Source organism: Watersipora subatra, chromosome 1 (genome assembly GCF_963576615.1).
Source record: "Watersipora subatra chromosome 1, tzWatSuba1.1, whole genome shotgun sequence".
Taxonomy (NCBI): Eukaryota; Metazoa; Bryozoa; class Gymnolaemata; order Cheilostomatida; family Watersiporidae; genus Watersipora; species Watersipora subatra.
In genome coordinates, this window is record NC_088708.1 from 6,101,091 (window position 1) to 6,127,465 (window position 26,375).

The 26,375-nt window shown below is 36.5% G+C and overlaps 1 protein-coding gene and 1 non-coding gene across 2 annotated transcripts in view; one reads left to right on the forward strand and one right to left on the reverse strand.

Moving 5' to 3' along the window:
• Nucleotides 1-14,879: 14,879 nt before the first annotated feature.
• Nucleotides 14,880-26,375, forward strand: part of LOC137393090 (death-inducer obliterator 1-like) — a 33,227-nt gene continuing 21,731 nt past the window's right edge. Inside the window, exons 1-5 of the mRNA XM_068079534.1 lie at nt 14,880-15,043; nt 15,133-15,230; nt 21,086-21,206; nt 24,957-25,078; nt 25,152-25,255. Of these exons, the coding sequence (XP_067935635.1) occupies nt 14,880-15,043; nt 15,133-15,230; nt 21,086-21,206; nt 24,957-25,078; nt 25,152-25,255 (609 nt within the window). The remainder of the gene's footprint in view (nt 15,044-15,132; nt 15,231-21,085; nt 21,207-24,956; nt 25,079-25,151; nt 25,256-26,375) is intronic.
• Trnad-guc (transfer RNA aspartic acid (anticodon GUC)) lies at nt 17,749-17,820 on the reverse strand. The gene has a single exon. It is a non-coding gene; the product is annotated as a tRNA-Asp (tRNA).

Genomic DNA, 26,375 nt, shown 5'->3' on the forward strand with positions numbered 1-26,375 from the left:
GGTATGTATTTGATTTGCAGTGCAGATACGTTTTTCCATAATCAACTGCATTAGTTAATTCTTTTGTTTAAAAACTGATCGCTTTCATCAAATACTTCAGCTATTGTTTTTGTACTTCCTCAACACTCGTTAATATTTTTTCTTTTTTGTGTTTACTGCAGGTTGACTACGAAAACTAGAGACAAGTAGCAATAATATTCATCAAGGCAGGAATATTGGCAGAGAGGCAACCAGTCAACCTAGACCCCCTTCATCGACAACAACTCCTTGATATCGCTGTAGTAAACATGATTAAATTATATATTTTATTTCATGTATAGATGTATTATAATTTATTACAAACTTGAGTGTACAAATAAAATGTTTCAAATACAAATAAAATTTTACAAACGATGAATGGAATAAATATAAACAGTTTAGTCCATATGGCGGTTGTCTAGCAATAAAATTAAACTGGTACTCTTGATATGTGAATACTAGCGTGTAATGATGCTTTCTGACTAGTTATTTTGGCAATAGCAGCTTTGTCGCTGTCACCGTCTTGGGTAGGTGTTGAAGGAGATTATCTCGTTACTACATGGCTGGTAAGGAAGTTATCATCAGAACTCTCCTCGTGGCTTACTATTGCAAAGTTCTGCCGGTTGGCCAAAGATTTGTGCTCGTAAAGGCGTTTTTGTTCCTTTTTAAAAAAAGATATATTCTTCTCGTAAGTAGCTGCGGTCACTTCAACCTCAATTTCCAGACCTCCCTGAATGATTGGTGATCTTCTAAGAATGACATCTACCACCCTTGCAATCATTGTTCTTCGGTGTATGATGAAAAATCTCCCTCACACTAAAACAAATAATGAAGCAGTATGGATGGAAAAATTTAGTATTGCGTTTTACCGAAGAGCCAAAGTAAAATTCAACTAATTTAGTACATGTAAATAACTCATTACTTACCACAAGTTGTTGGCTTATCAAAGGCCTCCAAAGCGATAAATATTCGTGAAAACCTCTGGACGCAGCAAAAATTGTTTACCGGAGAATAGCACGATCGCCTAGCAGTTGTAAGCTAAATATAAACCGGAACACGCGTTTGCGCATGCGTAGGAATATCTATTACTAGCCGCAATAGAGTTAACTTTTCCTAGAGAGTGGCAGTTTTCTGCCGCGAATAAATTCATCCGCGAATATGCATGAAAAGACAACTTTCGCGAAATATAACTCCGCGAATGAATTCATCCTGTAGGGTATATGCGTGCAAATCTTATGACAGTGCATGATCATTTTCAATTCATGCTTTGTACACTTGTTGCACTAACTCAGCCAGGATGCCTGATTAAAAGTTTCAACTAGAAGTTTTCAATTTTATTGCTGTCCTCTATATTACACAGCAGCAACAGAATTTACTACTTGCTATACAGTTCTTACTTCAAAGGTAGCATGAACGACAATCGCTTTTAGTAAAAAATATTTTCTATGCTAGAAAAGTTGAGCCAAGGATGAGGTCGGCACCAGTGCAGTGGGAATATACAATAGGTAGGTTCAGTTATTTAATGAATAAGGTAATAAAATAAATAATTAACTATCTCATCATTGTCATATGAGCAACCTATTATTGGCAATCGTAATCCCACGACCAAACACGAGCGGAGCGATTGTTTGAGAGATTTATGATAAATGCATGGGCACACAACCCACGAAAATTATTCATCAACACCGTCGCAAACCCTTGTACCGAAATCTCATCAACAAATTTAACCATTTTTCAATGGAGTCGTTTAAGTATAATAACGATAAAAAACACATATAAACCTATTTAAATATGTTACCAAGTCTTTGAAAATTGTTGACAATATCCTAAAACTTACCCATCTGATCGGATTATACACAAATAGACAGATTAATTTGACCGAAATTCGCAATAAAAAACTTGACAAGCTTTTTTAATCAAAATTAAGACCGGCCAACGATACGCCAATAAAGCCGTGTGACAGATAGTAGAACTATTAAGAAGGGCGCATTTCATGAGAAAATTGCGCTCATTTCACCAGTCTATAGCATTGTCTAATTGCCGAAGGTTACTAATATTTTTCCGTTTTTAATATCTTGCAAAAATATTTAATTATAAGAATAATTATTTGATTTTATAAAATTATCATTAGAATAATTATTCGAATTTATTTGTCCGAAGGTTTCTGTAATAAACGTAGACCGTTTGAGGCGTAGACCGATTTACAGGTACCAAATTGTGGTACACAGTCTATCAGCCTATGTTTTTTCCCAATTACCGAAGGTTTCATTAAATTATTTAAAACGTTAGCCAAAATTCTTTACATCTTATGTACAAGCTAATGCCGAACTACAACGCCCCTTTATAACGAAAACATTTTTTTATTTTGCTCCAGTTTGCAGAAAACTTCCAGACGTGTGAACGCTCATACTTGCTTTCTGCTAGATCGCTATCAAAACCATTCTACATTCAACACAACCAACTTTCAAACTATGTATATTACACAGCAGCTTGCCATTTTACTTCTAATATTGCATTTCAGAGATATAATAAACATATTTCCTTATTGCTGTTGTTAAATTACATACATTACAGTAGGTTAGGCCTGCAGCTTTAATTAATATTCATTTTATTGTTGTAAAACATAGGTTTGAGATAGTAGTAGATTAGGTGTGAATTTTTTACAACCTTTTGTTTTGCATAATTGACTTTTTGAATTTAGTTTCAAAACAATTTGACAACTACCATGGACATACAACTTCCCAGAACACCACGTCGTGGCCGACGCAGTGGCCGTCCTCAATTATTACAGCTCAATAGGAGGATAAATAGAAGGTCCTCACAGCAACCATCAACATCAAATGCTACTCAAATTAATAACAACTCATCTGATTCAGAGAATTCTTTAGTAGATGTTGTAGGCGATGTAAATGACATGGACTTGGCAGTCCCTTTGTTTCCAGTTGATAATCATGATTTTATGGACATCATTGACCATGAAAATATTGCACAAAACAATATTGCTCCTCCCAATGCTGCCCCCCCCCCCCTTCATCACATTCCTCATTTTCAATCTTTAGATTGTCCTGATTTTCAAGAACTGCATAACAACTTTCTAGGCAGACTTGGCAACAACATCACAGCTCACGTGTGCTGGATGTAATGAGAAACATTTCATTACATACAATGCTCAAATACAACTATGTCATACGTGCCAACAAGTTCCCCTGTCAAATTCCTAGATTACTAGAATTTCCTTTTTGAAGTCGTGCTCCCTCAAATTTATTTTATATCATCTCGAACAACTCTCATTTACATTGTACTCTGTCAATTCCTGCTGACTACTACTTTTTCAACAACCAGCACTACCCTTTTTTTCCATTATCACTTATTCCATTATCAGGTCGTGGGCTGTATGACAGGGGAATTTCTAGTTAGAATATACCCGCATGATAGTGTAATGAAATGCGTTGAGTTTTTTTACCTCCATTGGGGAGAGCTTAACTGGGTATTATTGGTTTAATTCCATCGGCAGTGAGCGTTTCTGTGACGTCGAATAGTAGTTTCACTGCGAATGCCTTTGTACAAATATAGCAAAGTGAAATGACGTCGAATCCATTCGGATTATACCATTTCTATGATTAAGAGTAGAAGAAACTCCGAATCATAGAAACAAAGTTTCTAAGATTTGGAGTTTCATAGAATCCTGAAGCCAATGATTTTTCATAGAGGCAATGAAGTGATAAAAGTCACCACTTCATTGCCTCTCTTCCAGTGTTTTCAAACACCATCATGCCATTAGCCTATCCAGTTAATATCATGATGTATTCAAAAAGTATCTAAAAACCTGTACACTTAATTAGCATTGTGTGTGCAATGATTGTTCATATATGCTATGGCTTGGTTCCTTCAAGTTTGATTTAATCTAACCTATGGCCTATTCCATTTCTCTACTATTATATTGATATTGTTATTTTAATGAAGTTGGTCACCTTGATTTTGCTATTGACAATTTTGTAGTCAGTTCACCAACATTTTGTTCCTGTAAGGTTCTATTGCTTAGTTAATGTGAGGTTTTAATATATATATGTTAGCTCATGGTTCCATGGAATTCCTTTTGTTTAGATGGCATAAAAAAGGTTAAGTATGCAATGGCGAGATTTGCACGCATATATTAACATAGTCTCTCACAAGAACCTGTTAGTGAAACTTTCCTGTTTTACCAAACAATGTCAACCAAAGAATATATATGTTATACCAGATATATATGTTATACCAAACAATGTAACCAAAGCTAGCATTCTGTAAATACCTAACCTTGTTTTCTATAGTTGACTTGCTTCTAGTGACACCATCCCCTTACTAAATGCAAAAATTTATATTCACTACCTTTTTATAAGAATTTCATCAATGAAATGGTTGCAATATGGAGCGCCAAGCAGTGAATTGCCACACTCATCTCATTTTTTAATAATCTTATCTTTGGTCTTTTACAGTCAAGTCTCGTCTGGCAATCACCTCTACATATGAATTTTTAACGTGCCACATAAATTGCAAATATTTCTGTAGACATGAAATACAGTAGACGCTCCTATAATGTATACCTCCTATAACGTAAATCTCCTATAACGTAAATTTCAAATGACAAAAAATTTATGCGAATTTTTGCTTCCTACTACGTAAAGAATTCTATATAACATAAAGTGCCGAGCTCAGCGAGTTCTCAAATTTGACTTGAACGCTAATCTATCTCGCCGCACTCGCGAAAGAAAACTGACATACATATAACGTTATACCTATTATATATACTTTTGCAACAATCTAGTTCGTCGTGATAAGATCGCCAGTCGTGTCAACAAAACAGAGAATAGGGTAGTGGCGCATTGTTCATAAGTACAAAGGCGATCGATAGGTTCAGGTGTTACAGCACCGGTCCACCAATCCGAATGTCATGAGTTGGAGTATCGTCAAAAGTTCTCTTTTATCCCAACCTTGACCTCTGGATACAGATAGGCGGGTAGTACCGCTTTTTGTGAATCATTTTTTTGTTTTGCTTTGTTGTAGATGTATAAAATATTTGTTATTAGTTTTACTTTGCAGAGTACACTTTGCTGTTTAGAAAAATACACAAATCGCTGTAAATGAACATCGAAGATGTGCGATCCCCATCAAGTTATTAGGGAATTACCGCAATAATTGTCTATATAAGCAATGAGGTTGATCGTAAAAAGGAGAAAAGTTGTGAATGCAAACTAATAATGCTGCAGTTATGGTACAGCCCACAAATTAAAAAAATTAAGTCAGGTTTTTGCTTTTTGTATGCCTAAAGGGATGAGTTTGGAAATATCTTGGCACTGATTAAGCAATTTACATGTATTTTACTGTTTTTATAATGTAAAATCCCTATAAAATAAACATTACTGGAACAGATTATTTCCGTTGTAGAAGCGCATACTGTATTTCCAAGATGACGTAAGAACTTTTTTGAAGTATTACAATTTTGTAAATAAACACAACAAATGTGTTGAAAGAGACAAAATGTATGTTTCAAGTTTGTTGAAACTATGTTTATGCAATGCAAGTTGAAGTATTGTCCCTCACTTGTGCCGCTCACTTTACCACTGCGCTTATGCATTGCTTAGCCTATACCTGGGATGGCCAAGTAATTTTGGTCATGATCCGTTACAGCCAAATCTGACAAATTAAAGATCCACAACGAGCTGAAGATGTGCGCTTTTATTTTTTACCATACATAAACATGCAATTACTTATGCACATCTTAAAAGAAGGCCTCAAATACGATTTGAAAATTTTTTACTTAAATACATAATTTGACTAAAAATCAGTGAATGAATGCGCTGTAATAAATGTCTGTTATCAGTGAGAAAGATGATGAGTGGGGCTTTGACTTCACAATACTATCAAAACACGGTTTTTTGCTACTTCTAGCGACGCTTAAAGTTTATGAAGATGAGTCTTTGTGAGTCCGTGTCGTATGATTGCTTTTTACAAAATTCATCGCTGAAAACAATGAATTTACACAAATTCTAAAAAAACTTTACAAAAAAGTTTTTTAGACAAAATTAAAAAAATATTTAAAAAATTTTTTTGACAGGCAACTTGAAAGATCCACAAAAAAGCTACAAAGATGCGGATCTAGATCCGCCATTTGGCCATAGCTGGCCTATACTTTCATTGGCAATATGTACCGCTTTGGTTTTAATGTTATGAGAAACTTACTTGAAACATCGTGTTTCATGTTTTTTTAATGTTGGAACGAATAAAACTAAGTAAATTATCTTATAAGAGTATTTGCTCTGACATATGACCGTTTTGACGCAAAGCAAATATTAGAACAGATTGATTTCATATGCTGAAGTTTAACTGTAAACATTAGTCTTGTTCCTTCCCCTTTTACCTCCATCTCCCCTTTTACCTGTATATTTATGCAGAACAATTTTGATTATTCAGATGACAGCAGGTTATAGCAGAGCAGAAAAGATGAAGCTTGGCTGGCAGGCTGAGGATTTTACCTAATGAATTAAAAAAGAAAATTTTATTATGTATTTATGCTATGCTCTAGTTGAATTGGAAACTACAAACTTTTCGCGACCTGTTCTTTATTTGTTATGATGTGTCACAGTTCTTGAGCTAATAGGGATGCCAAACAATACCTGTTTTATATTGGAAAACTCTACAACATGGCAGTGAATATGAGTTTGACTGGATTTTATGATTGAGTTCAAATTTTGTACCTATATGCCCCTTTATTTAGCTAGTGACTATATGGTTAGACAATAGTTCTTAAGGTTGAAGGGTATTGTTATCCTGTCTCTATATTAGGTTGTTTGACTGAGTATACAAAATGTCTCTGCTCAAATTATCGTTGTATTTGTATGTTTTATTCTAGCAGACTATGTCAGCTCGATCGACAAGAAGCAAACAGAGGGCTGAAGAGGCCGCAAAGGCTTCTCCAGCTCATTCAACCCGCTCCGGTGGACGGTCTGCTTCTCCCGCTGCTTTTAATATTGGCTTGAGATCTTCATCACCGTCCAGTTTAGGCTCGACCGTTTCGGTTGAAACCTTTAAGAGTGTGAGAGGTAGAGGACGTGGTAGGGGTACTACCACTAGTCCAACGCCGCGGGCTACAAGACAGAATGACAAGCCACTCGCAAAGAGAGGGCGAATTAGAGGTAGAGGTCGTGGACGTGGTTGTAAAACTCCCTCTAGTGTTTCGCAACAAAATGTTTCCGATAATGAAGAGGTAACTCCGTGTCAAGATTCAATTTTAAAAACTGACCCAGATGATTTCAAAGACGCAAATGTACACATAGATTCAGATGCCCTTAAAGAGCATGAGACTATAGATATAAATGACACGACAAAGCCAGATGTCTCATCAATTACAAAACTATCGACAGATGAAAAAATGACTGGTTCAACAAGTCCTGAAAGTCGAGCAATAGTGTCAGACAACGCAACAGAAGGCAGCAAAGAGGTCTGTAGGCAGGAGTCTGTGTTAGATAGTAACTTCACTGGAGATGCTGGTGATGCATGGGTAGACACTAACCTGAACCTAAATGAGAATTTAGATTTAACTGTAGAAAATCTAAAACAATTGGAATCTGTATTAACTTCAGAAGAAGCGTTGAAGCTGCTAACAGAGCAACCAGAATCCGTCGAAGCCATAAATAATATAACACTGGATGAGAGCGTAATACCGGTCAGTCATTTATCGATCTACTTAGATCTTATATCAGTCAATTCTTAGGCCTATCCGGTTAGTTATTTCAAGTATTTTACCTGTTAAATAGCCTCAGGCTTTAAGCACCAAGGTGTTGGTCATCTCAAATGTTCTAGGGCTTTTATAGATTCAGTGTAATCGTATGTGATAGGTTCATATGATATATTAGAATTTCTTTAGTAAAGCACAAATGGCTGCCTTTTCCGTATAAAACACCCTCCGGTTAGCTTTAAAAATGTATGCCTATCATAAAATAATAACTGAATAGGAAGCGTAGCAGATTTTCATATGTATTGTCTGGCAACATTCTTGCATTCTTAGTAAACATATTAATCCAACAATTTTAGGAGAACAGTTCTGATAAACAGCTAGTACCAGAAACATTGGAAAAAGCAGTAGAAACTGAAGTCCCACCAGCTGACTCAGATCAGAGTGCTCCCAGGTCAGTTTCCGGGTTGTACCCTTCGTGTATCTGCCACTCTTGTAATGATCGATAACCTCCCCTCAGAGAAAGGCATTGGTAAACTCACCGCATGAATATAGGTGACTGGGGAACTGTCATAGGTTATGGATTGAAATAAGGTTTTAGGCGGTTTCTCTAATGGATTTAATATCAGGAAAATTTTTACCCTCTGCTTAGTTATTTACATAGTAGACTGGCACAGCAATAGCCAATGACAAACAGTTTACTGGAATACTGAGTTTGAGAATTGAAGTTTTAATTTGTAAACTATTTGCGGCCTATTCAAAAGTTACAATGAAAATGATTATATGGTGATGATATATGATGTATATTAGACGTTTGCCTTGACACCCGAAGTGATATTTGACATTCAGAGTTTCTCAAAACATTGCTGTTTCGAAAGTGATTGTGAAAAAAGAATCTATTAAAGATTAAATGTAAAAAATAACAAAACATCTATGATAAATTAATTTGCTCTATTCAATAATTCTGCTCCCAAACCAACGTATCACCAGGCTTACACTTTTATTCATGGGTCTCTAAGATAACTATAAATAAAACGCTCTTTTATTGATTGATTATCACTTTAATAGTTTAGCTCCTTTTCGTAAAGTCTTTTAGACAAAGTTTCATAATTTGTACTTGTTTTATTGCACTGCGTAATCATCTGCAATATTTATTTATTGAAGAATTATCTTAGGTTTTTGTACTGTAGAAGGAATAAAACTAATTGCAGTGTATTCGTCTAGGACTACTTGATTCAACAAGCAATGGTTTTATCGTCATTCTAAGCATCGTCTAGGACTACTCGTTTCAACATGCAATGGTTTTAACATCATACTTAGCATCGTCTAGGACTACTTGATTCAACATGCAATGGTTTTAACATCATACTAAGCATTGTTTAGGACTACTTGATTCAACATGCAATGGTTTTATCGTCGTTCTAAGCATCGTCTAGGACTACCTGTTTCAACATGTAATGGTTTTAACGTCATACTAAGCATCATCTAGGACTACCTGTTTCAACATGGAGTGGTTTTAACATCATACTAAGCATCGTCTAGGACTACTCGTTTCAACATGCAATGGTTTTAACATCATACTAAGCATCATCTATGACTACCTGATTCAACATGCAATGGTTTTTACATCATACTAAGCATCGTCTAGGACTACTCGTTTCAACATGCAATGGTTTTATCATCATACTAAGCATCATCTAGGACTACCTGTTTCAACATGCAATGGTTTTAGCATCATACTAAGCATCGTCTAGGACTACCTGTTTCAACATGCATTGGTTTTAGCATTATACTAAGCAGATTTTGAAAAGTTGCTTTGCATGCAGACATTTGACTATACAGTAATACTTCAACTTACGAGTGCTCCAACGTATGAGAAACTTGAGATACGAGCCAGCTTTCAAGCAAGTTTTAGCACTAACATACGAGCCATGTTTGAGATACGAGCACTTGAGTCAGTTGTCAAGTATGCCGGAGGTGTTTTATGAGAACAGCATCACTCTGTATTTTTCAACTGCTCAGGTTATACTGTTGTACCGGGTTTTTTGTGCACGATTTTCTGTGCAGAATTATGTGAATTAAACGTACTGTGCGTAGACCGAACGTTTGCCAGTAAAATGAAAGATGATACAAAGAAAAAGCAAATGATAACAATTGATATTAAACGGAAAAATATTGAAAACTATACGAAATGTGTATGCGTGATTGAGCTAGCTCGGCAATATGACAGAAATACATTCATAATTATCAAACAGAAGGATTATATTCAGGGCATTTAGTTCGCAAAAGGACTAACTAACCATAGTTTCTAAACGGTGCAGCGATCTTCACGACCGCTGATGGCATTGGACAAACAATTGGCCGGTGACAGCGTAACTGAAACGATGCTATGTGAAAAGGCCGGCGCTATCTATCCAAACTGTTTAATAGACATTCGGACAAGCTGGCTAGTGGTCGTGCATTAACCATTTGTGACGACACCTGTGTTCGTCCTAATCGCAACATGTTGCTAGGACGACAAGGGCAAACGTCCTTAGATAGGTTTATCTTAAAACGGCCGGCTAGTCATGAAAGCGAAAAAAAGGAAAAATTTCTCGCTGACCAGCAAGAAACTTCAAACTATGAACGCCGAAGAAATTTTAATTACGTTTAGTTGAAAATGAAAGTTTGCTTTTAGGTTTGCTTCTAAGTTTGTCTTTTAACACTTTGATAAAATCCAAATTTATCAAAGTCAACTGTTGTAACGAAGGATTACTTTTATCTCCCTCCCTGGCAAATGCGAGTGTTAACTGCTATTGTATGTATTTAATTTTACATTTTAATTTATCACATTTCCTTGCATTATTTTTTATTTGTTGCTTTTTAAAAGCATGTAGTATGTTAGGAGAATAATCAACATGTTCTTTCTGTTACAATATCTTGTTTTGAGTGTTTTATTTGCTTTTTTCAGAGTATGGAAACCAATCAATATATATTTAATTGTTCTATATATAAATAAATTGCACCAACATGCGAGTAAATTGACATACGAGCTCAGTCTCGGAACGCATTAAGCTCGTAAGTTGAAGTATGACTGTACAAAGTTTAGCTTAGGCTACAGTGAACATGAGTATTGAGCAATGTTTTGTTGACTGTCATGCAAAGATCGAACCAAGAAAACTCGAAATTTGGTTACAACGTAGGTCCAACTAAGAAAAGTTTATTGCTATCCAAAGTTAATAAAATTCTGTCGTACCTCCATTAAAATCTGTCGTCTTAGGTTTTGTTATATAGGAAAATCAAAAAGTGAGTGCTTCATCTGTATGATACATGAAGTTGTTTTAAACGAACAATCTCTTAGATAGAATACCTGCATTGGAATTACAAAGTTATCTCCCTTTACAAGGTTGGGAAAAAAGCATGTAGTATTTTCTTTATATATATATTTTCTGCATATAGTCCTGTTCAGAGGACCCAAAATTGGCTATCAATTGGGTTTGCAGTTTTATTTTGACTTATTTTCTCTGTGTAGAGTACAAGTCGACAATATTGGTGTTATGATGCCCAAAACCTGCTACCGTGGTGCATCGTTTATGGGTAAAGCCGTTTTTGGCAGGATTGTGACGCGCGGGACATTTGAACGCTTCCTCGCATACCTCTCAGCTCAGATGCGAAATTCTGGTGTCATTCATACTGTTTTAGAAAGTACTTGACATCAACTACTACTGAATGAGATTTCATCCTTGTCATGAAATGTGTTAACAAATTATGAATCATCGAAGCTGGTGTGACGCGCGGGACCATAATTTGACATGAAAAACTACTCTTTGATCAATTGGAAAAATCTTCTGAATTTTTGAACTCATAACATTATTATTTGACAAGCGCAAAGCTCTTTTGTCCTTCTGCTAGGAATACATACCATTTTGTTTCCAGGCCCAAGTTTAATGACTCTGTGAGGTTTGAAAGAAGACAACCACCTGTGACGCGCGGGACTGTGACGCGCGGGACAAAAATAACATCATGAAAAATTAAACATTTTTCTATGTTTTGTTGTTGTTAGACCACAAATTGCCATGAGTTGTAATTGTAACAGTGAATATATTTGTATTAAACCCACTAGTAATTAATATTATTATATATTGCATTTATTTTATTTAAACATAAAACATATATAACCTAAAGATTGTCAGACTTTCATGCAGTAAACCATTTTTTTTAAATCAGCATGATTCATTTTCCATTTTACACAGTTCTTTTCAGTAGCTGGTGGAGCGTAGTAGGCATTTCCAAAGAACAGACACTAGCCTGCCGCAGTCCCAGTAGAGCTGAATCCGCATTTTCGCAGTATTTGCAAGCACAGACAATTTGACCATACATGTCTAGAAACTGGCTTGCAATTTACTGGGCGCAACTCTTTTTAAATTTACTAAGGCCAACCTTAATATCTGGATATTCCTCCTTGAAAATCTCAAAGATGTCACTTAACGTGTAGTTCAGTGTTTCCGAAGTTTTCATCGCTTACCAGTCTTGTCTTTTACACTGATGGTATCCTTCTGGCTTGGCATTTCTCGACTGATCTTACTGTCCCGGTAGAAAGAAGTTATCTTCTCCACTGTTGATTCAAGTAGCTTGTTCCGTGGCTGAAAATTCATTCGCGCTTTTGGTTTAGGCAGACAAACTGCCTGAAGAGCAATATCCTGTTTGGTCGGGCTCATCATGGACAGCTATTTACCAATCAAAAGAGCTTTTCTCCATGGAAAGTGTGGCAATGCTGTCTGTAGCTTTTTTCTCGCTCCTCATTCAGACAGTCAGCTTAAAAATATGGAAGAGGTGCTTGTTCCTGGTGTTGAATTAGCTTCTGCCTCTTAGCGCGATATTTGGCCTTTCTCTCTTTCCTTGGCACGCTTTGCTTCTAAATCTGATGGAGCCATACGAAATCTCTTTCTCTCCCTGTGCTATCTACACCTATATAATCATAAAACTGTACACTAATATTCATTACAGATTAAACCATATTATGTACATATCATATACATGTATATGGCATGAAACCTGTTGAATGTTTACTCAAATTCGTGATTCACCTTACATCATCAAACCACAAGTAGTGTGATTGATAAAAAATGTTGTACGTACTTGTGTATACTTGCTCAGAAATGTATAATAGGCATTAAATATATTTTACCTTTCATTCTCTAGTTTCCTGAATGTTTTAAATCCATGTTGTGCTATGAAAATTTCTCTACTCTTACGCTTACGATCCATCGAATTAGGCATCTTGCAAGCAAATGACATCTAACATAACGCCAAGTATGGCATGACGCTGAGCGTTATGTTGAGTGTGGTGTTATTCTGTCAGCCTTGCCTGACAGGGAGGATGGCATGTTTAGTATGGTGTCATTTTGGCAGTATTACCATACCGAGAGGAAGTGTAGCATGATTTTAACAGCAGTTTGGCAGTCATTGGAACACATGCCAGTTTGAAAGTGTGAAAAAAGCAAACGTACTCTCTCTGAAAAATTCTTAGTGTTTATGAGGGAAACCTACTTTCTCTACTGACTGAAAATTAAATGCATGAGTGGAAAGTAATTTTTGTAACCATACTTTACAAATACACATTTGGTTCAAGGATTACCTCGTGATTTGCATGCTAGGTATGTGTGTGTGTATCAAAAGAGTAATCTTGACAAGCTACATATTTTGAGTTACAAAACTTCATAAAATAATTCTAATTCATTATTTTTCTCAAAGAAACTGGCTTTTAAGACTTGGAATATCCAGCATTACTTTCAAATACCAGAGTATCAAAGAGAACTCCCAAACAAAGGCAGGCATCACCATATTATTAAAAATGTCCCGCGCGTCACAAATACTTCCATGTACCTATAAAACTATAACTTGCAGTATCTTCAGCAAATTGGCGCGTTTGGCTAAGCTATAGCAGCCCAAAATCGAATTATAGATGAGAATTTTTTATCTCAGATAGCTTTGAAAGAACAGGCTGCAACTAAATGCACTTAAATTGTGACGCGCGGGACAAACTAATTTTTGCTTGCCTAAATGGTAAGGAAAAATTTGCATTTGCTAGGAAAAAACACCTGGGCTATAAAATCCACTATAGTATTGATTATAAAATGGAAGAAAAATTTATTTCAGAATGAATTGCAAAGTTTGAGAAGAGATGATCAATTGTCCCACGCGTCACACACCATACCAGAAAAACCTACTTGCATGCCCAATATCTTCATAAGAGAAGATTTCATTATGAAAACTTTTGTGTTTCCACATGTCTGAACATGTTTGCTTGCCAATTAACTAAAAATTATGGTTGCTAAAGGCAGAAAAAAAATTGCCTTTGTGTGTGACACCATGCTTGGCCTTGCCCTAATGCTCTGTCTTGCGCATTATAGGAGGAAGTCAGAGCGAGTCACAGATCTTGAACGCAGAGCTCTCGCTGAGAAAATACGACAAGAAAATATACGACAAGAAAAGGAAATGCTGGAAAAATTAAAAATGGATTCGAAGCCTGATGTGGAAGTTGCTGATAAAAGTAAACCGAGTGAAGTGGAAACGGTTGATGTGCAACCCAATAGGTCAAAGGTTAAGGTGTCTGAAAAATCTTCAGAACCAAAAAGGGCTCCATCAGCAACCAATAGTAGAAAACCAGTGGCCAGACTAGCGCCTAAACGGCTTACAAAGCCAACATCAAAATTGCTCAAAACTACGCACAAATCAAAGGTCGACGTCGATATTAGGCAATCTGCTGATAAGGTTTGTGGTTACTGGTTTCCCAGCTTTTGCTCTTGAAACAATTTTATGTGATATTGTTTTGTGATATTACTTAAGATTTGAACTTGCATAGAAGCCGCCACAGTGTGCATCAGAGCTATTGAGATATTTAGCTATTTGCCTGGTTTTCACTAAATTTCACTCATAAAACTATACATATTGTTCACGGTGGCAGCAGTTACTAAAGGCTGCTATAGTGTATGGTATCACATGATTACATTATGGCTGCTATAGTGTATGGTACAGTGTATGGTATCGCATGATTACATTATGGCTGCTATAGTGTATGGTATAGTGTATGGTATCGCATGATTACATTATGGGACTTGTGAGTAGAGTGCTCTGTCACTTTTAGATACCTGCTGCTAAGAAATCAGCGATGAAGAAACAGTCTGTATCAGAGGATGCTGTCGAAAGTGAAGCAATTGTAAAGACGCCGGATGGCAGTGGCTGGATACCTGGCAAAATCAAAGTCATAGACAGGAAATCTGGATCATCGGAAAAAGCTGAAAGGCTCAGGCGCAAATCGCAGGAACTGAAAAGGTGTGAGGTTGTTAAGTATTTTTGTGCCTCTGTCTAAACCCTTACTCGTTAAAAACAGTTCAATTAGTATTGCTGCTGCCTGCCTTTAGACGGCTGTCATCTGCTGCTGAGGATTTGTTCAAGCCTGACGAACCTGCGGATAAAAAAACTCGCCGTGAAAAAGCCAAGCAGACCCTTCGAGATGATGGTAAGAAAAATCTAGCAATATCTGCTCCGTTTGTGATTTATATAGTAAGGGTAGGGTGCTGAAAATAGCAAGTCTGGTACCGCTGACTCCCCGCTGACTCCCCGCCATCATTAGAAGGCTTTGACCTCAGTGTTTCGTCCATCACTCACTCGAGGAAGCATAAAGTTTAATTCTTGGTGAAGCCATGAAGCGATACATGTAGGTCGATGTACATGTATGTACAAACATGCTAGGTACTTTTTTCTAATTGCAGTGGTACTGCGTCTAGTGCCCTTGCGTTTGTTCAAAACGTTTTTGGATTGCTGCCATTTTAGGTAATTCTGATGTCAATATGACCATTTTTCCCTATTTAAAATCGTCATCATCATGGTACTTGTCTTTGCGGCTGGAAACAGAAAATAACATAACTTCATCAGGAACAAATTTGTCAAAAATTATCTTCATTCATTAGCGCAGTTTGTATTGAAAATTTGTGTGAAATGTGCCCAAAAACATCACCCTGCGTAGTTTTAGGTCAAGCAATAAGATGGAATTGCTCCTTTAGCCTCTTAGGTGTTTTTTTGTACAAAGAATCCAAATTTTAAAAGCTGTTTCATATTGGATGCCGTTTAAATCTTATCTAAATTACTTTTATATTTATGCCTTTAGGAAGTTGTGTTCACATTTGCGCATACACACGCTCTTTTTACCACTGCCTAGTCTTAACCCTAATGTAACCACAAAGAGACGTAGGTATGTTGGTGACACCTTTTGAGTATTAATTCGTCAAATGTATCGCTCTACAGACGCTGCTCCACCTTCAAGCAGTTTGCATAACGTGTTCGGTGTTGGTAGACTATATGGTATAGAAAAATTAAATTGCTAAAATACTAGTAGCTCTCTATAAATATATTTTCACACTTAGAATCTTTATCATTTATTTCAATTCACCCAAGACAATGTAGCTTCGCCTACTGTAACGGAGACACACCATAGTCGTTCCCAAGCAAGGTAGGACAGTTTGACCAAGCCAAATTTTCTTATCTTCAACATACAATGGGGCATATATCAATTACACTGATATTCACATTCCCATCCCCTCAGCACTGAGTTCGAACAGAGTCCAGTGCACCTTACTAGGCCTCCGCTCACTCTCATATTCAATCAATACTCCACTATAAGGAAGCGCAACAGCAAACTCGGCAGATGTTGCGAGTCATTATGGTATGGGCAACTTAATTTTAATCAGGAGTTATTTTCTCATGAAGCCATTTGAAATGGTTCAGCACGCTTGGTATGAGCAGTAGCACAGATTAATGACTTAACTCTCAACTTATTGTTATTATGGTTATGTGCTAAATATCTGCTTGACTAACTAAAACATGTGATGTTCTAAATGCTACGTTATTACCAAAGTGTTTCTTCTGCCAGAGGCGATTGAAATTGTTTTAGAGACGCAGGTGCAATGTTATTGTGGCTAATTATACACTTATACATCGCTTAAAGGTTGACTCGCAACAAAATTCACATCACAGTTATTTGGTATCAAAAGGTTCACCGTGTCTTCCTCTGCTGTGTTGTAAGTGCAAAATATGTGGAAATGTGATTACAAGCTCTTGAAAGTTCAAAAACGAACAGTTAATCGCAGCCATCATGAAAACGCCGTAAATTTAAATCCCTTTCCAAAATGGCTCAAAACGGCTGAACAAGATGGCTTCTGTTTACACTTTCATGCAACCTCATTCGTTGAAATATGCTTCACACATTCAATAAAACCATTGTAATGCTGTCACTTTGAGCACTGATATCTCAAAATCTAGCCTAAAATTAGTTTAGTTGTTTAACCTTAGCTCGAAGGAGTGCATATCATCTTCTGATAAACATGAGGAGCCTGTTGGTCATCTGTGATAGTCGAAAAATTGCTGCAAAAACTGTTAATGCTATATGGCAGGAAGTATGGGTCACATGATCAGATTACGACTAGACGATTAAACCAAGCTGAAAAGTAACTTAAAGTAGTGAGCATCTATGTTTGATAAGAACTTTCCGGTGGAACCCGAAGTGGTTGTCTTAAACTAGTGCTATGAGACGTTTTATATTGTGCCTTTTATTGGCCTTTAATTTATGTGATAACATCACGTGTCAAAACAATAACCACGTCGAGTTATATACGTCATCGAAATAAAGGGATTCCGGCCTACAGTGTTTTTGTAATTTCTGTGATTTCTGTGATTAATTGTTCGCTTTTAAACTTTTAAGAGCTTGTAATCACATTTCCACGTATTTTGCACCAACAACACAGCAGAGTAAGACATGGTGAACCTTGTGATACCAAATAACTGGAATGTGAATTTTGTTGCAAGTCAACCTCTAAAAAAGTCTCGCATGCTGTAATACAGGTAATAATATTACCTGCTATTGTATATACATATTAATATTGTTATAATATGAAATGACAATATTGGCGGCGGTAAATATCAACATTCCAATTTTGTCAACTTTGTAAACACTCATCTCAACCTAATTGAAAAATTAAGCTCTCCGTGACGGGGAATCGAACCCCGGTCTCCCGCGTGACAGGCGGGGATACTTACCACTATACTATCACGGATTGGCTGAGAGTTCCGCCTGTAAATGTTGATTTTATCGACAATCAGCCTGCGCTTTCGGCTCGTTCTGCTTTTCGTACGCCTGTTTCTTTTATGAGTAATACGTGTATAATTGCTTCTAGTTTTGTAAGCATTTTTCGCATTTTAACACCAATTTTAAAAAAGGATTGTGTTAGCGCATATCAGTATAACCTAATGATATTGGGCTAATCTTGGTTGCTATTTGTAGAATAGCTTTCTTGAATTGTCAGCATACTTGCCGAGTAGTTGAGAAACAAAAGCGTGAGATTGACAGTAAATTTAGTAGTTGAATCTGAAGCCTAGATTCGTTGTGAAGTTTTTTTTCTTCATCGGTACCTACATAGGAGGCCCTTCCACAATTTTATTCAATGTTTAGGTACTCTACTATCAATGTGAGGTCATGGTTGTTTGCCAACGATATGTCACAGCTCCATGTATAATCTTTGTATATTGATGAAAAACTGTAGAGCAAATTGTTAGACATCAATGTTGCTAAATACATGTATAAATAGCCCAGGTTTTATGGCAAACATACGGTTCAATAGCAATCTGTTTCATTGTTGCTAACTTTGTATGATGATGAGGGCTCACAACTAGTAAACGAAGAGAAAACGACAAGTAAAAAAATTAAACCACTACTTTTATTGAAAAAGCTGGAGGAAAACGGGAGATTTTGTGCAAAAGGGAGACTGACTTAAAAAACTGGAGGGTTCCGGCCAAACCGGGAGACTTGGCAAGTATGATTGTCAGTCCATCAGGCCCTAGTACTACCGATCACGGTGAATAAAAACACATATCACTTCTGCAAACCGCCATGCTTGTAGCACCACGGTTTTCCTCGCCACATGGTACTACAGCATTAAAATAACTTTTAGTTGGATTGATATATATATATATATATGCTGATATATATGTTCCTAATCACTCATTACGAGATTGCAAATGTTGACTGCATACAAGTCAAGTCAAAATGCTTGTCCAATAGATCTTTTTTATTTGGTTGTTCATTGTCTCTTCTGATTTGTCATAATTTCTAACTAGCTCATGAACTTGGTTTATAGAACATTATTATTTAGACAGTTGCGAGAGAAAAAATGGGTATTAATGTTTTTCTTGAGGTAAAAACAGCTGAAATATAAGAATGCAATATATTTTATCTTCTAGTCATGTGATGTTTTAGTACATTCAACCAATTTCAACATTATTACACATTTTAGTACATTTGAATTGAATATTTGCTAGTTGTAAATTGTTCCAACTTGGAGAAAAGCTCTTTTTCAGAGTTTCAAAGATAGGTCATAGGTTGGATCTCCCAATGTTCTTTATAGCTAAACATAGTTTTTAATAAGTAAAATACATTTATTTTCTTGGTATTGTCTTAAAAGGTCTTATTGAACAATGTTCAGGTGAACCAATCTCCTAACACTGTATTATGCAAAGGAGTTTTTTACATTTAATCAGCAAATTTCAAGCCATTTGCATTTTATTGGTCACCGTTCACTAATGACAAATATATGTATGATACAAACGAAAATGTTTGGCTGGTGAATGGTGACTAACGTTAGCCAGTCTTTGATCTTTTTTGTAATTGGCTAAAATGGCCATGCGTGTGCGCGCACGCGCTTGTGTGGTAACAAATTGAAAAAAAACGTCTAGGTTCTCTGCCAAACATTTGATGATGGTTGCCTAGCCCTGCACACATCACGCCCTGCACACATCACGCCCTGCACACATCACGCCCTGCACACATAACGCCCTGCACACATCACGCCGTGCACACATCACGCCCTGCAAACATCATGCCCTGTTGCTGATGGTCATCGGCTTATGGCAAGGCAGAGTTCCAAGTAAAAGTATAAGTGATGATGAATTTATCAGTTACGCTGTTGAATAATTGTAAATCGTTGCAGAGGCGGATACATTATCACTACTTTCTGCATTCTCTTTAATAATTTATAATAATATCATTTTTTGAAAGAGATGGTGGACTGTCAAAGGTTACAATATTAGAGTTGTCTCAATTCCTGGATCCGTATCAGCACCGATAAGAATGTTCAAGTATTTGGATCAGCATCAGCCGATCTTTTCTTAAACTAATCTGAAGCTTCAAATATTATCTATAGATCAACTGTTGAACACGAACAGTATTTTGACCCGCCACGCTAACAACAATCATACAATCATGAACTTCAATCTTCTATGCTCACCTGAAGACTGTCTAATAAAATAGTTATGTGTAAGTTGTATTATAAGGTTTACTTAGAAACACTGTTCTTATCTCAGTTTACGAGCCAATATGAGTAAGTGTGCTCTCTTTATGTTCCATAATGTCGAGTAGAACTCAACCGTACTACAAGTAGTATTGTTTAGTGATAGAAGAGAAACTTTTAACAGAGCTGAAACACTAAAGGTAATTTATAATTACAAAAAAGTTGCCCAATTTTTTCTAAATTTGTTAATACATCCATAGTATTTAAATAAATTTTTTTTTTCATAAATACATATGAACAGATAAGTATATTTATATTTTCTAATAAAATAAAAAATTTTTCTATGCAACACAAAATATCTGGATCGTTATCTGAACTGGATTAGTTTTCAATAAGCTGTGGATCTGGATCGGCTGACGCATTTAGAATCAGACGTCTGTAGTTGATATACAATGTATTTGTTGATGTTTGTACAAAGTTTATTGTTTAAAGGCAAATTTCATGCTTGCTCCACTGCGTCATTACACACTGTTGTTGTGGCTAGCACATGGCAGCATTTTCGTGAAGCTATTAGTATTCGTATGTAGATCATGATTGGTTGAAGTATTTGGGAACTCGGGATAGCAGTTTGTAACGACTGGTGCACAGAGCTATGCAAACACAATGAAGTGGCTGGTTGAATCTCTGGCAAAAACATCAGTGTACATTTTATTTACATATATGTTACAAGAAGAGCAAGGCTCAAAAGGGCCCTAACTTCATTGGTTACAGGTAAAACCCTGCTGCATAACATGGTGGTAACAGATTGTTTTACCTGAGCATAGTTCAACAGGTTTTTTAATATAAAGTTTTTTTTTTAGATATTTCTCAAAAAGTAATGTTAACAGTTTAAAAAGTTTTTTTTGCCATTTATTAAAGAGGTTCAAGATGTGTTTTTAGTGTTTACCTGCATTTAGATCTCATTTCCTTCAACTACCAACTCCATGAACTCCTCCTACATTCTCCTAAACTCCAGATGCCACTCATATTTTTTTAGAAGTTTCTGGTGGAGAAACAGGCAGCAGTTCTGAAGAGGAAGATGCAGATGATGCTGAGTGGAAGGAAGAAGATGATCCGGATCGTCTGTGGTGTGTTTGTCGGAAACCCCATGACAATAGGTACGCAGTCGCATGAACTTATGAAATTATCTCACCTTATATCATTCCTAGGGAGTTGTATAGCATTTTGGCTAGATGCATGGTAAGTATCACTGCCTTCTTTAGCTATGTATCTTCTTAATTACAAAAGGACTTCTTACAGTGGGGGTCCTACCACACAAAGCTGTCGTCAGAATAGTCACTTTTAAAATCACTGTCGTCACTTTTAAAATCACTGTCGTCACTTTTAAAATCACTGTCACCTTTTTCAAATTGGTAACCAAAACAACCTCTTTCTTCACATTCGTTATTTTAATACAAATATCTATACTGGTGGCACTGGGTTGCGTTAAAAATCTGAAACTCGCTAGGTTTAAACTTCTGCTAACCAAAAGCATGGCTCAACCAGCGACCTTCACAAACATATTAGTGATGTTTGGGAGCGTTGCTGATTACTCCGCGAAGAGTGACAGCCGTCTTAGGTTTTTAGAGCTATATTTTTTGTACTGAAAATAGACCGAGATTGCCTTTAATAATCACTGTCAGCTACAGACTTGGAAACGGATTTGCTGTCAATGTCGTGGCATTTCATTGCTTTAATTATTTGGCAGTCTATAAATGCTGGGCCAGATGCTTCAAACCAAAACTAGTGAAGTTTCGGTTGACCGTGGTGATTTATGAACAAATAATAAGTTAGTAATGGTACGGCAACACGTAACAAAATTTCCGTTGGTTCTAACCAAAATCACGAAATGATTGAAACACACAGAATTATTCTGCGCTGCTAGAATCGTGCTAGCGAGCACGATCTCAGCAGCTTTTGCAATTAGTAGTCCAAGAGACGTATAATGACACACAATAGTAAAAGTATAAGTACAAATCAACATAGTACACACGATGCAACTGCTTAGATTGCGTTATTGAATGCATTTATTGTTTGGACGCTATAGCTACAATTTGTTTATTTTTTAATTATATTTCCTTTTTAGAAGCAAAAGTTTTGCGGTAGAGAATGTCGACATCTCTAGCGCAAACAAGTCAGTTGCATCGTATTTACTATGATAACTTTCTGTAATAATTTTCTTGTGTGTTGCATTATGTTTTCGGACTACATATATCTTAAAATTTGCTAAAGTCGTGTTCGCTAACTAAAAATAGCGCGACTTAGACAGTTTTATCGTGTGTTCTATGTTGAAATGCTTTCGTATTTTTATTGTGTGTCACGGTACATGTCTTGGACTATACTAATTGCTAAAGCCGCTAGAATCGTGCTCGCTAATAATTTGTTTAATCTGTTAAAAGCGTTCGTCGACGAACTCGGTGGGCATGCACAGCTCAAATAATTCTGTGAATTTTGACCGATTAATTCTGCGTTTTTTGTGATTTCGGCCAGAACTCCGAACCAACGAAAAATTCGTTACGTGCAGCCGTAACTTTAGTAAACCTATTTACGCAATTCTCGCCACCTACATTGGTAAATGGTCGTCTCGTCTGTCACTTTTTAAATATCCCTGTCGTCGGGTCGTCAGAATCGTCACAAAACATGGGAGGACCCCCTACAGTGTTTCAAGCTGTCACATAGTGATAGGAGTTTATTCAGCCTTCAGTTGCACAGTTTATCTATCCTCACTGTTGGATGGACCACTAAGGGATGAGTCAGGTTGAAGCGCGCAATGTGGGTCGAACATTTTTCCTGAGTCTTGTGTTAGTGAGTCTCCATCTGGCTCGTCTCAGAGCAGACGTATCACTAGTGGACTGCTCCATGTGAAGATACTGGTGTCTCCTTCTGCTTTTTAGGTTGTAAGAGAGTTAGTTTTCTCAGACTACTATATGTCATAGTCTATATATATATTTCTCAAAGTATGTGGATATGTGTGTCATGCCAGCTATAGCGCACGCCGATTATTTTACCAAAGCGGCCACGCGTTACGATGCTCCTGTTAAGAAATATTTTTTCGTAAGGCTCAATTACTATATACGGAGTCGAGGCCAATTCTTCTCACGCGGACAATTATGATGTCTCCGTGGGAAGAGCCTCGACATTATCTCTCTGTTCGGTCAGACAAAAACAATACGATATCTCATTTTTACATTTGTACCGGTATCGAGAGGTACCAGTATCGTCGTATTCAAAGTTTTGATGGATAGCTGCTGGTGGAACAGTAACCTTTTTTATACACACTCACTTCTATGCAAGAATGGTTATTAACTTATTATTAATTCAACATATTCAGGATTTTTATTTTGTTTTCTCAGTTTGTATTAATTGTATCATTACCAAATAATCTTTTATTGTAATCGTAGCGAAACCGACTTAATTTAGCTATTACTTGCTAATTATCTCACATTTACATCTAAACCTTTTTATAGCCATTTTATTTTTTTAATTTATTTGACCTGCAGGAAACATTTTTCTCATGGTATGAAGTTTAAAAGTTGTTTGACAAAATTTGAAAACCTTTACAGTTGTTTTTATTTTTTCTCAATTTATTTCAATTACACAAAACACTTTTCTCATGACATGTAGTTTGAAAGTTAGAATGGTAAATGTTGTTATATATGTTTAATACAAATATATTTTCTGTCCAGACGTTTTATTACCGAGGCAACGCCGGGTTGTACAGCTAGTTTGTTCATATTTTTGATAAAAAGCGTGTGTTTCTACATACCTTTACTCCTTATCTGCTTTCAGATACAGCTAAGCAGTTGCTAGCCTCATGGCACGGACAACTTTTTTACTAAGCTTCAAGTTCCAAGGCAAATCGACTGTAAATTTATCGCATATTTTCTATCAACATAGGGCGGAAGCTCATCTGTTTTCAATGACTGTTTTTCGCCACCTATAAATGCAACATGCCTCAAGCTGTTCACAATGACAGACATCCAAGTTTGTTAGAAGATCTTGAACCGCTATTGCAAAATTTTTTATAAATATAAAATTTAAATAAACAGCTAAATTGATCAACACAAACATCCATAGAACTAAAGAAAAGTTCACTGAAACTCACGATACAACATTAAAAAGTTGAGCTAGTTCGAGCGCAGGGTATAAAAATTCACATGCTGCAATTAGAAATCAAGTCACTCTCTGAAGACACACATGTGTAACTATAAATTTAAGATTTCTTAATAATTCGACATTTTGCACTACTGTCAAAATAGGCTTAAGATATACAATGGACTTTGCCATACGATTTCAATTTGTTCCAGTGTTGGCATCGCAAGGCAAAAATGTCGTATAGAAGGTAAAATCTAATTGTATTAGATTTGTAATTAGTAATAGTAATTATCTAATGTAAACACCCCTTGGTGAAAGTCATCAAAATGTTATATACGTACCGTATGCATTAAAAATTAATAGCAAAGTAGTATGTTAGCCTTAGTAACTATAGTTACCTACTGTAATTTTAGTGTATTTAATGGTTATGATCTGCAATAAAATGTAACACTACAATGTACTATGTGCAGTACGTACCGTAGGGAGTTCTTACCTTCTAGACAGACGTATAACATACGTCTGTCTCGAAGGTAACAACACGTAGAACGTATGTTATACGTCTGTATGTTATACAGACGTATAACATACGTCTGTATAACATACGTCTGTGTGGGTATTAAATGTGGAGATTATTTATAAAAGGCTTCGCTGCATAACATGACGTTAACAGACCCCTTCAACTGTGCATGGTTCACGAAATGTATCACGTATAATGAAATACCCACTATGGAAGATTGCTTCAGGAGAACTGCTCTAGATAAAAACTGTTCCAGGTTCATGATCTGTTGCGACCGATGCGAGGAATGGTATCATGGGGATTGTGTAGGCATCTCAAGGAAGCGTGGCACTCAAATGGAGACAGAAAATGAGGAGTACATATGCTCACAGTGTAAAGGTAAGTCACCTGTTTCTGTTTTGTGCTGGCCTCGCTGCATATCATGATAATCAACATATTTTGTCTATTGTAGAGAAGGAGCTGGTTGAGCAGTTGGGAGGAGTTGAGAAGTTGTCTGAACCATCTTCACTTCTCGTAACATCATCCGTTACCACGTCACTCACACCATCCACTCCTGTATGTGGTTTGTTATGATAGACAATTATTTCTGTTACATCAACACCCAGCAGGTCCACCCTAGCTGGCTACTAGTTGGTTAAATCACACATGGTGCTGTAGAACGACCAGGCAGGTTTTCAGAGTTTGTTTCACTGCTAATATTGGTCTTGTGAGTTTGTAGTCCTTCCCCTGTTGTCTATCACAATAAATTAAGGTGCTTTCGGTCATGTTTGAGAACTAAAAGTTGAAACGCATATAGCCAAGAAACTGCCACAAGATGCCAAGAGCAAGGCACATCGTCCCTTTTGTTTCCATGTCATCGGCTAAATTGTCTGCTTAGGGCCTGACTGCACATACCTACAAAGTGCATCCATCGGCTTATGTTTGGCAAAATGCTTAGTGTGAATATTTGTTGTAGCTACTACACACACCGACACTACAAAACGACGCGTTGTGTTGACAGATAGATTGACCAATGAGAGTTTGTTTCAATCATGCGAAGCCTTGATGGCCTTGTTGGATTTTAAAGTGTGCTAATTCAAGTATCATAAGAATATTTTTTAAGACTATAAGAATAAGGATATATAGATATAAGATTATGGATCATCAAAGATTTCTGGTAGTAGTATGTTTGCGTTACTAAATTTTGTTCAATAAAAAAACGCTGTATGTTAATGAGAAAAACAGCTAAGAACAAAAATACTCCAAGTTCATTGCATACATCAAACTACAACAAGGATTTTAACACATTTAATTACCAAAATAGTTATCCAAAATGTTTTATGAAATGTTCTAATTTGTAATACTAGCTGTCATATAGCTGTTACAGCAAATAATATCTTTCTCCATGTATAAATGAAACACCTGTGTTGTATAAGTGAAACACCTGTGTCATCGTAGTTCAAAAACCAATCCTGCGCGCACCTTCTTACGTTGGAAGTGAATAAAATTAAATCTAGATCGTTCTAATGAACCATTTCAGCCAATCATAGCTGCGTTGCTTTTTCTATGGTGACATAGAATGACACGTTGGTTGTCGAAATGATGCATTGACATCGTGTTTGCTACGGAAGTGATGCATGTTGTGTGTAGCCAGGCCTCGATAAGCTCATTGGTAAATGGGTTTTTATCTAGCCCC